Source organism: Chenopodium album, chromosome 15, assembly GCF_948465745.1.
Source record: "Chenopodium album chromosome 15, dcCheAlbu1.1, whole genome shotgun sequence".
NCBI lineage: Eukaryota > Viridiplantae > Streptophyta > Magnoliopsida > Caryophyllales > Amaranthaceae > Chenopodium > Chenopodium album.
In genome coordinates this window covers 47,847,875-47,866,863 of record NC_137848.1, presented here as the reverse complement: position 1 = coordinate 47,866,863, position 18,989 = coordinate 47,847,875, and the positions used below count along the sequence as shown (strand labels likewise).

The following is an 18,989-nucleotide window of genomic DNA, read 5'->3' as shown; positions in this document are numbered from 1 at the left end:
TATTGAAATGCAAAGTCTTAAAATCACCTACGAACCAAGAAAGGCAGTGAAGGGTCAGGCGTTTGCCGACTTCATTGTCGAAATGACAAGGCCGGTTGCTTCGGACAACCTTGAACAGGCTTGGAAAGTGTATGTAGACGAGAGCTCTACTATGAACGGATGTGGTGCAGGTATAATCTGTCAGTCTCCGGAAAGAGATAAATATGAATACGCACTACAGTTCAAGTTCCAGGCCTCAAACAATGAGGCGGAATATGAAGCCCTGCTAGCCGGCATCCGCATGTGCAAGGCGGCAGGGGCAACAAAATTGACGCATGCTCAGATTCTGAGTTGGTCGTTAGCTAATAACAAGGTGAATATGAAGCCACCCACCCGCCTATGATCAAATACTTACATGTTGTCAAAGCTGAGACTGGGACACTTGAAGAATTCCATCTAAGTCAAGTGCCCAAGTCTGAAAACAACCAAGTGGATGCTTTGTCAAAATTGGCATCCTCCGCCTCCTGTGATACGCCTCGGTCAGTCTTCTGGGAAATTATGGAAAAACGAAGTATTATTGAAGAAGAGCCCATTGGAGTACTTGACCGAAGCTCTACCTGGATGGATGGCATCCAGGCATATCTGACAAACTGTACGCTCCCTGATTCACCCCAGGAGACGGTCGTATTAAACAAACGTGTTGCAAACTTCAAGATGAGAAACGGAGAGCTCTTCAAGGCGGGTTTTCTAAAACCGTTGTTGAAGTGTGTCACGCCGTAAAAGGGGAAAGAAGTTCTCGAAGATCTACACTCGGGATATTGCACCTCCCACATAGGCGCTAGATCCCTGGCTGTTAGGACCAGGCGGCAAGGCTACTTTTGGCCTACACTTGAGGCAAACGCCATGGAAATGGTCAAAAAATGTGATAAGTGCCAGAAATTTGGCACACTCATTCATCAGCCGGCAACTGTCCTAACAGCAATCCACAGCCCAGTCCCGTTTGTTAAATGGGGCATGGACATTCTAGGTCCTTATACACCAGCACTAGGCGGAAAGCGCTATATTCTGGTGGCTGTGGATTATTTCACCAAGTGGGTGGAAGCAGAGGCGGTCAAGGGCATCAAGACAAAGGATGTTATCTCCTTCATTTGGAAGAACATCATCACCCGGTACGGGGTACCTATGTCTATGGTGTTCGATAATGGCCCTCAGTTTGAAACGCCTCAGTTCAAGACTTGGTTGGGAGATTAAGGGATCTCACATTGTTTTGCATCAGTTGGCCGACCCCAAGAAAACGGCCAAGTTGATGCCTTCAACAAACTCATCTCAGATGACATTAAAAAGAAAATTGAAAGAGCCAGTGGTTTATGGGCTGAAGAATTAATTCATGTCCTATGGGCCATTCGGACAACTAAAAAAGGGGCAACCGGTGAAACCCCATTTCTCATGGTTTACGGTGCTGAAGTGGTCCTGCCTATCGAGCATTATGAGCCAACTCTACGAGTCATGTTATACGATGAAGAGGCAAATTGGGAGGCCATGCGGCTAGCATTGGACTCACTCCCGGAACACAGGGGCAATGCCGCCTTGAGTTATGAGATTTACCGTCTGAGAATGACCCGTGCCTACAACAAAAGAGTGCACAAATGGCCCTTGAAAGTTGGGAACTTTGTGTTACGAAAAATGGAGGAAACCGGTAGGGTTGATAACTGCTGCATGCTCTTATTGAGTTAGGCAATAACTCAAGTATATATATAAGCAAAATTTAAGTGCAAATTTAAATTCAAACCGACTTAGTTGGTACTTTCATAGATAAAACCCGGCCACAAAGAGCCGGGGGAAATGTTGAACCGGATCATCATCTGGAAAGGAATAAACTAGTTGATTGAAACATTCAAATACACGGCTCACGGGCCGGAGGAAATGAAATTGGCATACTGCCAATGAAAACTACTCCTGCCTGGGTTGGTCCGCCTAGTTTTTCTCCGTCGGGTGCTCTTCGTTCTCCTCTTTAGAATGGAGCTCAACCGCCTCACCGAGTCCAGGAAGCTTCTTAGCAGGCTCCTCAAGCTCAGCATTCGCCCAGGCTTTGAATGATTTAGGATCTGGCAGTCCTTGCTTTCTCTTATACACCACATCTTCAGCGTATTGGAAAATCAGTGCCCAAATACCATACTCCTTCCCCGGATAGAGCGCATCTCATGCAATCTTCATCTGGGTGTCTGAGTCGGTCTCATTCTCAGCAATAAGGCAGTTTGCTTTGCCTTAATGGTAGCCTTGATGTTCATCTGGACCTGCTCTGCATCCTTCATCAGATGTTGAACGTTTGTCTTGAGATCAGTATTCTCCTAAGCAACACCCTACAAAGCCTTGAACTCATCCTGAGCCTTCTTGAGGGAGGTTTCAGCATCACTGGCCTTCTTCTTGGCAGTCTCCAAAGCTGCTGATAGGCTCTTGATTTGCTCCACCTGTTTTAGTTCCACGACTTTAGATTCAAGTTCATTTATTGTACATTGATATTGCGCAACATCTTCAAAATCCTTAGCCGATTTATTAGCTCTTTTTACCTCCTCTCTCTTCCGTGTGTATGGCCGCCTGAGCCCATCAACCCTTAGCATAGCCTGCAGACACAAACGGTGTGAAAAATATAGGCGAAAGTATCCTTGCCATATTTCAAAAGAAAGTCATACCTTAGACAGGAGGGTTAAGATGCGTTCCAGGTTGAACGTCTCTATGCCCGGAATGGCGTCCTTCTCCTTCTTGGAGACGGCTCCAAGCATGGCCTTGGCATGTGCCTGCACGTCCGGCCATCGGGGGGATTGATCTGCACCATATGTAATAGTGGGTGAGTGAGCTATATAGGCGGCATCAGCTTGTTGCCGGTTGTCCGACGAAGAGGTCTGTTGAGAGTGAGATTTCACTCGTAAGGGCCAGCCAAGCTTAGGCGGTGTTTCAAAAGGATTATATATACCTTCAGAACCCTGCAGGTTTGCATCACCTACAGGTGCAGAGAGGTCGGATGGAGTCAGAGCACCCGTGGCCAAGTCCGAAGCCCCCAAGTGTAATGTTTTCCCCCCGATGCGCAGACGGTTTTTTCCAGACGAAGCATCTGGAGCCGTCTGACCGGACGAAGTCTTGATAGACTTAGCAGGGGTGGAGGCGGTAATGTCTCGTCCCCGCTTGAACAGCTTGCTGAAGGATTTGGGAACCTCCCCACCCTGCAAATGAAATTGTTTATCAAACATACAACCGGCAAATCTTCTCTATAGTGAATGTCGAAACAAAGGGTTGAACGGGTTCTTACCTTAGCCTTTATTTCAGCTGCTTTAGCCTCCACCAGATCTTTGCGAATTTGGGCAGAGCACCGTTTGGGGGTCTTCTCTTTAGGAAGCATCCTTAAAGCCTCTTCTGCAAAAACAAACAAACAAACTCAGTTCAATAGCATAATAAATTGGCAGAGCAATAGTACAAACGGCATTCTGCCGGATGTGTAGTAAACATACGCTTTGTGAACATTGTGCTCAACCCGCAGGCAGATAAGAACGCCTCGACTCTCAACCACGCGCACATGGGTATCCAATTCTTTGTAATACCTTCCCCAAGGGGCCGTTTGAGTTTAAAATTTTCAAGCCCCTTAACCATGCTTTCTCTCTCTTTGGCAGAGACGTGGATTTCGAAGGGATTTGCCTTCTTTTCCCATTTTTTCCTCTCCTTAACCTCACTATCCTCAAGCGGGGATAGAGGTAGGGGTGTCCATTATTCGGATAAAAACCGAAATCCAATCCAATCCAAAGCGAATTATTAAGTCGGATCGGATCCAAACTTCAAATCGGATCGGATTGAAATTTTTTGAAAATTCGGATCGGATTGACCTTGTTCGGATCCAAAAAATCGAATTAACCGAAATATAAAACCACACTTTTACAAATAAGGATACATTATATTAATCATGTAAATTTTTTTTGATAATTACATTAATATAAACTATGAAAAATTATGTTTTTAATATTTGTATTAATCATGAGGAACTATGTATTTAAAACTAGGCTTTTCATAATTGCATTTTTATTTTTATAATCACTTAAGTCCCTAAAAAATTTGCAATGTATTTTAATTCGGATTTTTGGATCGGATCCAAATAGCCGAATTTTATTTCGGATTGGATCGGATTGGATTCATGAGAAATTCGGATCGGATTGGATTTAAAAATCAAAAACCGAATTTTATTTCGGATCTGATTGGATTTGGCCTAAATCCAAACCGAAAACCAAATAGACACCCCTAGATAGAGGGGCATCGCTACTATCCTCAAAGCTAGACCCAGAGGCGGTGTTCCCCCCGTCTCTCTCCTGGGAGACGTCTTCGCCGTCTGACCCCGAGTCAGACACAGATCCCTCCCCGTCTCCGTCTTCGGGGCCAACTTACTCAAGTTCAACTTGGGAGATAGCTTCCTCGCCGTCTCCACCCTTAGCTTCACCTAATATTGTATCACTAGGGGTCTTAGGGATTCCAGACCGAGAGTACACTCCCGAATCATCTTGCATCTCTTCCCCCTCAACCAGAGTCACTTCATCAGACGACACTTCCAATGTACTGTCTCTCCTTCGCCGTCTGGTGGCTATTTGTTTGGTTCCAGCCATTGTGTCCTGCACAGACACAGAGACAGTCGGTTGGGGGATGTACAAAATTGCTCTATGCACCCAGAGCCGACACTCCCAGTCCTAGACTCATCCGTACCAGGAGACCGGCTGATTACTAACCTAGGTTGTGCCGTGTGTGTTGGTGATGAATCCATTTATTGAATGAAAGTATACAAACGAAAAAGAATGAGCTGAAGGGGGTAGAGACGATACCTTTAGAATCTGACTCTGGAAGGGGACAAGCGTTGACCGGCTGTGATCTTGCTTATATAAGGCACAAGTGGTTGCTAAACCGGTTGGGGCAAGAGGAAAAGAAACAAAGTTTATGTTTAACACAGACGGTAGTCATACTCTCTCTCTAAGAATTTTTTGACTTTCTCTCTCTAAAAAGCTTTGGAAACGTCCAAAATAGGGAGGGTAAAACCTATATTTATAGAACGGTAAATACAGAGGCATTCTTGTAATTTCTCCGGAATGTGAAAGGTTAAAATTTCACAGTAAAATATATATATATATATATATATATATATATATTTATATATATATATATATATATATATATATATATATATATATATATATATATATATATATATATATATATATATATATATATATATATAAGATGCCACGTGGCGTGCCACATCACATCTGTGAGGGGCAAATGTTTTGGGTAATTTTACCCATGTCACGTGGGCCAACCAGGTGGTGACACGTGTCAGACCTAGATTTGTCCAAATTGGGCCAATCCCCCTTTGGCACGTGTCATTCCCAGAATCAAGGAGAAAAGGCGGCCTTTAGGGCCTAAATCCCGAAAAAGTCGTAATTCGGCGCAGCCTAACAGAATTAGGTCAGAGTGACCCAATCAGGGGCACATTTTCCGATGACCTTATAAATAGGGAGATTCCCCCCATTTCGGGGACACCTAAAATTTATTACAACATACCCTACATTCTCTTACATCAGAGAAAACACCTGATATCGGAATCCGAGAAGATCCCACTTTAATTTCCGCACTCTTTTCACATTCTCCAATGTGTTCTAACTTGATCGTCGGAGGCGGAGCTCCAACAAACCGGAGTCTCCGTTGTTTTGCAGGTACAGGCGCCGCCGGACCAGTCTTCGAGTTGTAACTCTCCAGAGGGACAAAAATACCCAAAACACATATGAACATAAAAAATAAAAAAAATAAAAAAATAAAAAAAAAACAACATATTGTAGACACCCAAATGTGTCTCCCCAAAACCAAACCCAGTGATGAATACCTTTCATGTCGAATCATAATCGAATGAAGTGAAAGTGTGGAAGGTCTAGTGTTGCGGTTAGTATTTATTTCTTTTCTTTCTCTTTGTTTTCGAAAACTTATTTTATGAAAATAGCCAATCCAGTTTAGTTTGGTCCATGGCAAGGGTCCAATAAAAGTGTAGTTGGATTGGGCTCGAAAAGAGATTTTCAACGATATATTATAAACCCAATTCCGATGAATAATGAGGAAGTTATGACCAAAATACTAAACTGGGCCCGATTTGACTTTTATATGCGGCCCAATGATCTAGAGGAGGGCCCATTATGATTTATAGATCCTAATATGATTAGCATTTTATAAATGAGTTTTATTTAGAATAAAAGAAGCGTTTTAAATAAAATTATAGTTTTACCCCTCGTACGCTAAATTTGATCAGAAATAGGAAAACGTGTGGAAAAACTGCCTGTAGCGCCGCACCACAGGCTGTCGCCTGGCGACAGGCTCTGTCGCGCGGCGACAGAGGCTATTGCGGCGACAGCGTCGTGTTTTATTCCTTTTCGAACTCTGATTCTTTTTTATCATATCCGGGTTGATTTTCATACTAAATAGGGTCCTTGGACCTCCGTTTTCTACAATCTAGAATTCTACAATCAACAATCACCATCTCTTCTCTCTCTAAAGCTAGAAGCTTTCTCTCTCTCTATTCTTTTTCTAAACCTTCCATCTCACAATTCCTCATACATTAGCACTAGACACACCTAGCCAAGTTCGAAGTTGCCTTCGCCCTAGACGTGAAAGGTTATAATTTCTGAGGGTTTGGTCCCAAATCTCTATTTCAATTATTTAATTTAATTGTTTGATTTTATTCTTTTCCTTGAAGTTACTAACGTGTGTGTTTTGTTATTAGAAAGAGATACGAGACATCCAAGTAAGTGCTTTAATTGTTTTATTGATATAGAAATCATGTTTAGGTTCCTATTTTGATTCCTAGTATCATGTTTAGGGAAAAGGTTATAATATCAAATATGCTTATTATGATTCCTGCGATGCCTTTTATTGTCTTTCCTAATATTCATGTTAGTATCATGTTAGGGCTAAAGCTTTGATCTTTATTGTTTAGTGACATGCTAGGGTTTGTTATTAATCTTGTTAGTATCATGCCTAGGATCTTGCTATTATTATGCTTTAACATGATTGTTTTAATTATAATTGTTATTATTATAATTATGATGATTGTTATCATGTTGCTTGATATATTTTATTTGTTATTGCTTAATCACGCCTTTTATGCATGTTTAAAGGGAATTGGTACTTGTAATCACGCTTAATAAGATAATTAATAATCTTGTTTAGGGCTAATATGATTATAATTCAAGTGATTGCCAATAATAGTTTTATTTGTGCATTAAATTCAACCAACATAGATAAACAAGTTTAAGGTTAATCTATTGATTGCATGTTAGTCAGAAAGCGCACATGAATACGAGAAGAATAAAGTAGAGGCCTATTATTAGGGCAGGTTCAATCTCTTTTAGGTTGGATTTGTACCTTCATCCCCAAACTACCAGTCATGGTTCCAGACCTATTGGAGTTGACGATCTCATGGATTGTTAAGGGGTGTAACCTTCACCCTGTGAACGGTTTACAAGTTCCTAAAACTTGTTCGCGACTCTTTTGCTCTAGCTTCCTTCCCTTTGGACGCCACCATACTTAAGTGTATGATCACAGTGGGGCTCAAGTGTAGGATGACTTGAAATATTCCCTACACATATATATATATAAGTTGTAACAAAAATTTTAAAATTGGTGGTCTTTTGCAACATTTTTTTTAAAAGGTGGTTATATGCAAAAAACAAGATTTAAAAGGTGGTTTTATGCAAAAATTTCCTTTGTTTAATGAGTTGGCATTTTCTTTTTAATTATGGGGCCCTAATGTTTGGGGCCCTGTTCTGTGGGTGAGAAAAAACATGTCCAAAGCCGGCCCTGAGTATTTACAAACAGTAGATTAATGCTACCAATTTGAAGAGAAGTTGAAAAGGTTGAAGAGAGAAAGAAAATGAGGAAGAAGATGAAGTTGGAGGAGGCTGAGGGCCTATTCACTTCAGCTTCATTTCAATTCAGTTCAGTTCAGCTCCAATCAGTTCAGTTCAGTTCAGCTCCTAATTTCCTTCTCTCATAAAATATTCATTTCAGCTCTATTCAGTTCAGTTCAGTTTAGTTCAGCTCCAATCAGTTTAATTCAGTTAGTTCAGCTCCAATCAATTCAATTCAACTCAGTTCAATAAATGTGAACAGGCCCTGAGTTGAGATGTTGAGTCCAACTCCGACGGAATTTTGATCCTTTCGTTTTTTAATACTTACAACACTTTAATTTGCTAACGTCAACTGTAACACCCCCAAATTCCCTCTACGGAAATACTAGTATAATACGTATAGTTATACCGTAGAGATAGACTTAGGAGTGTTACCGTCGCGTGATTACGCAAGGCTACTTAAAATACTTAACTCAATAACAAAACTTGCAGCGAAAACTCAACTTTCTTTTATTAATACTTAAAAATAGTAACATTGTTATGAGTACTCAAAATAAAGACGAGACCAACATTCCTAAACTAGGTGAAGCAAATCCTAGGACTCCCATATGCTCATTCATGACTCCACCTGAAAATAGTCAACACTGCTTACCATTATGGTAAACAGGGCGAACCAAAACAAATAGAAAATACGGATTAGAAAATTATGCTAAGTACGATAAGTGCAAGATAATGTAAACACAATTTATTTGCAAACATGCTTTAAAAATCAATTCCAATAATTAATCCAATAAATTCCAAACTCATTATTCCAAAACAGATTCCAATGATTCAATATTCAAAATAATAGTTAATAAAACCAATTCCTTTATTAAGAATCAATTTCTTTTGATCCAATTCCTCACCCAAGTGTGCACACCCCCCAAGCTAGTCTCCTTATATTACAAGACTATTCTTGATGAAAGACCTGGTCATACAAAGTTCAAGGCCTTATCAATAAACCAAATCCGCATAGTGGGATTACCAACATGCTTATAAAGCATTAATAATAATAATTCAATGGTTCAATAAATCCTTTTAATATCCAATAAATTCCAATATAATTCAAACTCCTTTTTAATAATTCCACATACTTTCAAAATCAAAACCTTTTAAATAGATACTTGAGAATAAAATCTCATATTAATAACTTTTCAAAATCAATAACTCTTCCTTGAAAAACCTTTTATTTAATTCAACAAACCTTTTAAAATCAAATCCTTTATTTAAACATGATAAGTAATTCAAACCATTCAAAACATGATTTAAAAATCAATCATTCAAAATACTTTTATTAAAATCAATACCTTCAAACATAATTTATTTCAAAATCATAATTCAAATCAATTTAATTCAATCACCAATCAAATCATGTAAAACATGTTATTCAAACCAATCACTTTCAAAGGTATCTAGCCACCTAAACGTACCTTGATCCTTGCTAGAAAAACCACACAAAAAGAACCTCAAGAACCTTGATTCCGAATATCAATCAACACTTTTCACTTTCAAAGTTCAATCACAAATACACCTTGCAAATAACATAACCATAAGGTTATCACAACATAAACTCAAATCTAATGTGCATGGACTATAAAATTAAACTCTTTTAAAATAATACTTTAATATAAAATTATAGCTTTGAAATAGGTATTTGTATTTTAGAAAACTAACCATAAAGAAGATAAAGGAATAGGATTAAAGAGAATTGAATTTTCGTTGGAAAGAATAGGCAGAACTTGCAGAGGTCATAACTCCTTCAATATAACTCCGAATTGGGTGATTCTTGAGCCTAACCTCAAGGATTTTTCGAGAGGAACAATTTTCTGTCCCAAAACTGAACAGCAGTGCCTGAAAACTGGCTTCAAAGGTATACAGGATAATATTTGTATGAAAAGAGGAGAAGAAAAGTATAAAAAGATTTAGGGAAAAGAAGAAGAAGAGAGAAGAAGAGAATTGAGTTTTGGTGTGAAGAATATGAGAGGTATGAAAGGGTATTTATTGGCTCATGAATGAGGGAATTATGGTAGGAGAATGTAGGAAGAATTATTGTAAAAAGAATTAAGGAATTACTTGGAGAAGTGAATAAAGAAATATGGAAACTCTTGATATTAAGGTGATTAAGAATAATAGAATTTAGGAAACTGTGTTGGTCATGAAAATAATATGGCAAAAGAGATTACTTGGGGAATAATCAAATATGAAATAAGGTAGGAAAAATAAGATGATCAAATCTTTGTGAGATTGAAAATAGGAATTAAGGAATAAGGAATTTGAGGAAGATAATTAAAATACAAAACTAACAAAATAATTAACCCAAATTTAGCATATGGTGGCCAAAAAATATTGAGCATATCTATGCTCATATTTTCGGACCTCCACTTATAGTTTTAGGGAAATATTTGCTAGCTTTTAAGGATTGATTGCGTAAATAATATATTTTGTATAAAATAATTAATTAGGAAAATACCAATTATTCACTAAATAAAATAACTAAGAAAATCATATTTTCTACACATAGAAAATCCAAAAATCATAATTAATAATTTAGGAATTTTCGGCCCTTTTAAATAAATAATAAAATATAATTTTGTTTAATTAAAATATCCAAAATATATATAAATAATCCGGTTTTTAAAATAAAATAAATGGATAATATATCTTATCCAAAATCCAAAAATAATAATTAAGTTTTAACATACATTAGGCGCCAAAATTTAAATATCATTTTGGCTCCAAAATTCAAATAGTAAAATAAATTACTAAAATACCCTTTTTAAAAGAATACTAATTAGAAAATACGTTTCAAAAATACAGGGTATTACATCAAATCCGTGTTTTCTTGGTCTTAAAAAACTTTGTAATACAGTCAAAAGTAATACTCTTGTTCTTATCAAAAAAAAAAAAGTAATACTCTTGTCAATGCAATAAATTTGATCCTAATATAAATAACTAAACAGTTTTTTCACCATAAAAACTTTTCAAATTCCTTTAAAAAAATAAAAAAAATTTAAATTCACCGTATAACTAGGGATGTAAATAAGCCAAGCCGAGTACTACCTTATTCATGTTCAAGTTCATTTAATTAACTTACGCGAGTCAGAGCACGATCCCAAGCTTTCATGTGAGGTCAAAAATCTGTTCAAGCTCGGCTCATTTAGTACACTATATGTTCGTTAACAGTTCGTAAACGGCTCATTTATCAAACGAGCTAATAAACGAACGCTTCATGAATAAGCTAATTAGTAATTAATGAGCTTCATACTTTCTACATTCGAAAATCTCAAAAATTAGCAAAATAATTATATCCTAATTATAAACCTAATAATTAAATCTTAATTATTAAAAAACTTAAGAATGAAATTAAAAATTGTGAATAAATCAATAACTCATGAATATAAATAAACGAGTAGTTCGTAAAACTATAAATAAACGAGTTGTTCATGAACTTATCTAAACGAGCATATCTATGTTCGAGTTCAAGCTCATATATTTAACAAGCTTCAAAATTTGTCCAAGCTCGGCTCAGTCATCAAATAAACGAACATGAATGGGCTTCGATCGAGCTCGAGCTCAAGTAGTTTATTGATCGACTTGGTTCATTTACACCCCTACACTTACCCTATGTTTAACAAAAATGACACTAAATGTTCAACTAACTAACGGATATCAACTATGTTAGTCATTAAGGCTAATTATGTCACTTGACAATCAACCTCTAGTTGTTTCTCTTTTAAATTCTTTTATTAATTATTACAAATAAATAAAAACCATCCCAGGCAACCATCCTCCCCCCACCCGACCAGTAAGCCCAGACCTCTGCCCCTTCTCACTGGCACCCAAACCTCTACCCCCACCCCTCGCGGCACCCTGACCCCTCGCCGACCCCCACCCCACATCCTCTCATTCTGTGACGCCCCACCCCCTCCCATTTCCTCCACCCCGACGTTCTGCCCCTCCCCCCATTTGTCGCACCCCAATAACAATCCCCCACTCCAAACCACCTCGAAAATGCCCCCTCCACTGATTTCGGCCCCCTAAACCCTAAGGCCAATCTAAAACCACCAATAAATCCCCACTCAGACTCGTTTTCTAAGTGATTTTTTAGATTTACCGGGCAAAAGGGCGCGCTTCAAATCCCATGTCATGTGATATCGTATTTGAGTGAGTTCTTGAAGCTCTTACATGTGGTTGTGACTTGTAATATTTTATTTTTGTAATTTTTACATATCTTACAATAATTAAGATTTAATCGATACTTCTTTTTTTGACACGAGCTTAAGCTAACAAACTAAAAAACAATATTAAAAGAAGATAAACTATAATTAGTTGTGGTAGCAAGGATATATATGCGCCTTTTGAACTTGTTTCCTTTAACTTTATGGATGCTAAACCATGTAAAAGTCTTACTAGCTAGCTCGACACATATCATCCACCATGTAAAGGTTTAGATAGCCTATAATAAACGCTTTGCTCCCCACCAAAAACCTTCAATAATATAGACATTCATCACTACACGTGTAAGGTCGATTAAGACAAATCGTGAGCTACTCCAACATTCATTCCTTAAATACCAAACTCCTTAGTTCTGGACACCATCGCATCAATCCATGTGTATGTTTATTCCATGAGCCATCTACCAATATTATTGTTGTAAAATAACATGCATGCAATCATTCTTTAAAATAGCTCACATGAACCCTAGTGGATGATCCAATCATGCTCTGAAAGGTGCATACACCATAGACTGTCCCTTGTATCCTCTGAAATAGACTCTGCTACCTTTACCCTTCTGATATAATAGTCGGCATCGACAACTGACTGCTATTTGTACCCCAAAAATTTGTTATTCCTTGTAATCCATTAACTTTGTAAAATTTCTTCACTCCTTTAATGTGTATGCCAGAGTGATATGTTGTGATTAATAATACAAAGGAAGTATATACATTGTCAGCTCCGATTTAATTATCACGCCAAGTATTTGTAAACAGATTTATTATTTCAATATAATAGTCTTGCAACAACTACAATAAGAATAAACTCCAAAATCGACAATTGTTAGTGAGGTGGCCAGTGGATTGACCAAAATAGGAAGGAGTCCCCATAAGGAGGATCCACTTAATAACACAATTCGACAACGAGTGCACTTGTGTCGAAGTTAAAATCCCCGAAGGTATGTATCACTAAAGCTCTTACCATTGCAAAAGTAAACATTTTCACATCATTGAAAATTTTAACCAACACCGTCAATTCACAAACGTGAGCGCCATGTCATGGGACGAGCACAAATTGCCCATGCGATGCTCAAGTCCCCGAGGCTCGATCTAGTCTTCTCTATATGCACAACAAGCTAATGAAACAACACGTAATGACACTAACCTACACCACAAACACATGCATAAGTAAGGCACACATGCATAGGGTAGGAGGTTCTCATGCATTTTAAGACTTGTTGTGCTAGGGTATCGAGAAAATTATCGGTTCATGACAACAAGATGTCATAAAACGAAAGATAAATACTTTTTTTTTTAATGGTGTAGCACGAAACCAAGACTTTTCTTTACCAAAATGTCATTTGATAAGCATTTATCAGATTTATCAAAATTATAAACTTGGGTCTCTTCACTAACAAGTCTGATAAAAAGTTTTTTTTTTATTTTTATTTTTTTAATCACAAGAGTAAAGGTTCTACTGTTCAAAAAAAAAGGGGTTTTTCTAAGCTATGCCCCCCAATTTCTTCGGTTTCTAAGATGTACCCATGCTTTTTCAAAGTTATAAGTTGTGCCCTCTACATCACGATATTTTATCAACAATACCCTTTGACAGCCATATCTGTCAACGAAAGTTAAGTTATTTTATCAATAATGGTGTCATGGCGTTATCAATTTGACACGTGTCCCATTCTAAATGGTTTAACACTTTTAAAAAAAATTTAAAAATCAGAAAATAAAATAATAAAAAAAAGGTTATAGTTAAAAAAATTAGTGAGGTTGAGGGCACAGCTTAGACGTTTGAAAAAGTATGGACACAGCTTAGAAACCGAAAAAGTTTGGGAGCATAACTTAGAAAAACCCAAAAAAAAAAAGTAAAGGGTACTACAGTAACTATACTAACTTTGTAAAAAAAAAAAAACTACACTAAGGCCCTGTTCTCTTCACCTTAAAAAAATAATATTAAGTAAAAATAATTTCAGTTCAGTAAAAATAAATTCAGTTCAGTAAAATTAATTTCATTTCAGTAAAAATAATTTCAGCTCAGTAAAAATAAGTCCAGCAGTTCAGTAAAATTCAGTTTTCTTAAAGAAGAGTTATAATAGAAAATTAGTAAAAATAATTTCAGTTCAACAAAAATAATTTCAGTTCAGTAAAATTAATTTAAGTTCAGTAAAAAAAATTTAAGTTCAGCAAATATAATTTTGTTTTAGTAAAAATAATTTCAATTCAGCAAAAATAAGGTGAATAGAACGGGGTCTAACTACTTGTTAGTTGTTACCCAAATCTAGTTAAAACCAAGTTCAAACAAACCAAACCCATAACCCGTATTATAAATAGGATTATAAAAACAGGTTTGCTAGGGTTTTTCTCTATCGCCTTCCTCATTTTCCTGCAACTAAAATCTCCTCTTCAGAAAGCTGCGCAAAAATGGTGAAGGGACGTCAAGGTGAGCGTGTTAGGCTCTATGTCAGAGGTTCAATCCTAGGTTACAAGAGGTATAATCCCTTTTATCCTCTTTCTTTTCAATTAATTCTTATCTTATTTTTTTAGAGAACAATATTTTAATCTACACTATGTTAAAGTTTAGATAAATTGTTGCGTCGTTGTTATTTCAGCAGAAATTTATGAAAAGATTTGATCTTTATTTGGAAAATCAAGCCAGCAATTATATTGAAGTTAAAATAGATTAATAAAACCTGGAAATCTAATTGAACTGCACTGATTTTTTCTCGCCTTTTTGTAATGAATTGAAATGAGATTCTAGAATGTGAGAGTTTGTGATTGAGAGATTTTGATACTGGTATAAATATATGGAAATTTGGCCATTGAAAACTTTATCTTTAGGTTGGTTGTTTGAGATATTGAATTAAAAGGGATTAATAGAGGTGACAATTCAGTCAATTCAAGATATAATTGACTAAAGAAATTTTTGGAGAATGTTAATAGATTACAGACTATTTTGTTTGGAAATCAAAACATGAAAGATGGGAGAGAATTCAAAGAGTTTCATTTGGTTTAATGAGGAAACTGTTAATTTTCCAATGGGGAAATGGGGCGGCACTTTCCTTAGGTTTTGGCCTAACAAGCTATAATTTTTGCGACTTGACCGCCCTAAACCCGGGCTTTCTGGGTATTGTTTGGTTAAATTGTAATTGGGTCATTTGAATGTAAAATAGGTCTAAATCAAACCAGTACCCAAACACATCCTTAGTGCAAATCGAAGGAGTGAACACACAAGAAGAAGTAGCATGGTATTTGGGAAAGAGGATTGCTTACATTTACAAGGCTGAAACTAAGAAGAATGGATCCCACTACCGTTGCATTTGGGGTAAGGTTTGCAGGCCTCATGGTAACAGTGGTGTTGTTCGCGCTAAGTTCACTTCCAACCTCCCCCCTAAGTCTATGGTATATTTCTTTCTCTCTCTTTTTTTAATCCAACTTTTCATATTTTGGGTGAAATTATTGATTTATTTTTTTAATACTATTGTAGGGAGACAAGGTTAGAGTTATGATGTATCCCAGCAACATCTAAGAAGAAGGTAATTGTTACTTTAATTGTCATTTGTGATATATTTTTTTTTTATTTGATACCATTGAGGCATTGATCAGTTTGGTAGATTGGTATGCATTTTATAAATTTTTGTTGGGTGATATAAAATGTGTAATTGTATGAATGAAAGAAAATTTACTGTACCATTTTTACTGATGTTTGAATTGTTGTGCTTAATGTGATGGGGAAAGGGGAGTAGAAGTAAATGCGATGCTTAATGTTGTTTTAACTTGTAACCGTGAAGCTGGTGCCTCATCAGCCCCTTTTGATGAGAGTAGCAAAAGCTTAGAAGGATGAAGTGAATTGTTATTATGCTTCGTGTAAGATTCTTTTGAATATATATAAGCTTCGTGTTAAAATTCTTCAGACTCAGTAGATATATTTTGTTGGGTGTAAGATATATATTCGAAACATGAAACTCTGCATCTCTTATGTTATGACTTATGAGTATACTTCTGAAATCAAGCATATCATGTGAGGCTGTTTGGGACAGTGCTCATCAAGTCATTAAAACTGGCTTTTATTGTTAATTAGTGATGTGTTTGTCAGTGCAGTCATTAAAACTGGCTTTTATTGTTAATTAGTGATGTGTTTGTCAGTGCTTGCTTGATTAATCAAAGGTAATTATGGATCCTTTGGTGCTTGATTGGAATTTGGAAAGACAAAGGAATGTAAAGATTCGAATGACGAACGCTAGTAAAGGTTTAGCAATTTTTGGATACTTGGATATATGTCTTATATATTGCCATGCCGTGACTATTATTTAGGGGCAAATACAAGTTTATCTGCCAGATAAATGAATTTTTATTTTTGTTAATCTGGTGGCTTTTTTGTAAATATATTGAAAAAGCGTGGTTATTTATTCAGTACTTTTGGTGAGCTGTCCAATTACTGTTTGCAACTTGCTTTTAATGTTTGGTAAGGAAATTATACATGTACCCCTCAACTGGTACATGAAAAGACGCATGTACTCCTCCACTGGTACTTGAAAAGACAATTATACCCCTAGTTCATTATTTAGCAAGTTCAATATTTTATGCCTATGTGTTGTAGTGTTATGGAGTTCAATGTCTATGTGACTGTTTTCTAAGGTGTTGGATCATCCTAGATTGATGTCATACTATGCTGGATTTGCTCTTTGTCGTATCGTGAAAATGAGATTTTTTACCCTAAAAATGTTACTCCTGTATAATCAAACTTTGAAAACAGAACAAAAGTAAAGTAGTTTATTGGATATTATGGAATGGTTATATAGAAGTGAATTTATGTTGCCACTTCATGATTTGAAGATTGTTATATATTTGGAACATGTTGCCTGGGTCCAAAAGATTGACTGTTTTTCAAGTTATATTCTCTCCACCCTAATAAAATACATGGATGTTGATTTATTTATTGCATTCTATGTTGTTATATGGTACTCTTTGTGATTGTTTGAATTGGAGGATGAAGGCTTGTGTAGTGTTGTTTAGCTTGTTATTGTCTTTGTTATGGTGACATTCTTTTGACAACATAACAAGTAGTCATGCTGTTCTGTTTTTGGATTCGATTCTTCAGTTGGACCTTGAATGGATTTTATTTAATCTCTATCCTTTCTAGTCATTTTAGATGTTAAAATTTTACTTTTTGCTATGTCTTACTCCTTATTTCTTGAGCTTTGGGTTACTTTAAATTTTCTCAAAATTTTTCACTTTTCTTCATGCTTACAATCTCATGAAGATGATCAATATATGTTATTGTTTGTATGAAGATAAGCAAATTAGACAATAGTATGATTTTTTTTGTGTGATTGCATCATCTGGGCTTGCTGGGTTAGTTTGAGCTTATCATTTTTAAACAAATTTCAAGGACTAACTGATTGCCAAATGTCCTCTTGCAGAAAGTTGGATATGCAAGATGATGGTGAAGTGAGGAATTATTGGACCAGAGCTGTTCACTGGAGTTTCATGCCGAGCCATTTTCTATTTTATCTAGTTTGTAGTAAGATAGTTTTTTGTTCGAGTCAAAATTTTTGTGTTAGGATGATTCATTTGGTTCTGGAATATACTGCTGGTTTTGTTCAATGGCGAAAGAGTTATTGGCCCAAGTTAATGATGATTTTCTGTTTGTTCTCAAACGCCTGATTGTTTATCTGATGGAGGGAACTGTGTTGTAGTTGTCTAATTACTTCCCACCTGAATCACAAGCTAAGATGCTTAGCTGTTTAATCGACTTCCTAGTGGGCTAAATCGCGATGTAATAGCTCAGCAGGTCTCCAAGATTAACCTTTAGGCCCTGCCTGGTTTGGTATTGAAGTGGGAATAAAAATGTAGGGAAGAAAATGAGCTTATCATCAACATGAAAAAATTACGACTTTGTGATCGAAATTGACCAATACTTTTAGATTGGCAAGGTTAAAGCTGAAATTTGAGAACAAAGGAATTAAATTATACGTACCTTGAGAAGGTTTAGTAAACCTTTAATAGGAGGTTTACAAAGAAGAGTACAAGCATTGTAAGGTTGTTGGTGTTGTAAGGTTGTTGGTGTGGTGGCGTGGCTTGTTCAACGTCTTCAAGCAAGTGTTAACAATTGTAAATTTGTTTAAGCTTGTGTTGCTATGGAGGATAGAAGGGATAGAAACCTTTACTCTAGTATTGATGCCAAACTTTACAAAATGAAAGTTTTACCCCGTAATGGATCCTCCAATAAATTTTTCCCCATTGGATTTTAATCCCTAAACTTGATAGGAATCCAGGCATGGGGAAACATATCTTAATATCTTAAACACTACCTAGGGAAGTAGGGAGGGTCAGAGGGGTGGTATAATGTAACTAATTTAAAACTCCAATATTAGAAAGTGTAGCAACTAAAAAAATCAAAGGAGGAATGAGGAGATGGAAGGGTGGTGAATCCCTCCATCTCCCCCCCATGTGATGGGGGTTCGATTCCTCATAGCCCCCTTTCATGTGATAGGAAGGGGGCCCCTCCCCGTAGTTTACCGTGCAAAAAAAAAAAAAACTAAAAAAATCAAAGAAAGTAGGTAAATAGTGCAAAATTCCAAACAAAGCGATTAAAAAGAAATGGATGAAGCATGAGATTGTACAAGGCTAATGAGTTTAGATTGCTTGATAGCCTCTGGTTTTAGGGCTCAGATTGATATACTCATCATCATTCATCAATTCCTATTTTAGTAATCGGATATGTGTTGTGTTTTTAACCGTTTTACTAGGTTATGGGCTTGAACTTAACGTTTCTAAAGACAGATCAGACAGTAACACACTGAGAGCTTAAGGAGTTAAGCACACCAAGTTT

At 36.6% G+C, this 18,989-nt stretch overlaps 1 protein-coding gene across 1 annotated transcript; it reads left to right on the top strand.

Annotated features, from left to right (window-relative positions):
- Window positions 1-14,490: 14,490 nt before the first annotated feature.
- On the top strand, window positions 14,491-17,784 carry LOC145582384 (large ribosomal subunit protein eL33y). Its single transcript, XM_081639386.1, has 4 exons — window positions 14,491-14,646; window positions 15,328-15,556; window positions 15,642-15,690; window positions 17,578-17,784. The coding sequence occupies exons 1-3, from the start codon at window positions 14,579-14,581 to the stop codon at window positions 15,681-15,683; spliced, it is 339 nt and encodes a 112-aa protein (XP_081495512.1). The 5' UTR covers window positions 14,491-14,578; the 3' UTR covers window positions 15,684-15,690; window positions 17,578-17,784.
- The last annotated feature ends 1,205 nt before the right edge of the window (window positions 17,785-18,989 follow it).

Excerpts from the sequence above, each read along its gene's own strand:
- LOC145582384 (XM_081639386.1), top strand. The coding sequence starts at position 14,579 with ATGGTGAAGGGACGTCAAGGTGAGCGTGTTAGGCTCTATGTCAGAGGT. Across the intron at positions 14,647-15,327 it reads TCAATCCTAGGTTACAAGAG|GTCTAAATCAAACCAGTACC; the intron begins GTATAATCCCTT and ends AATGTAAAATAG. Across the intron at positions 15,557-15,641 it reads ACCTCCCCCCTAAGTCTATG|GGAGACAAGGTTAGAGTTAT; the intron begins GTATATTTCTTT and ends ATACTATTGTAG.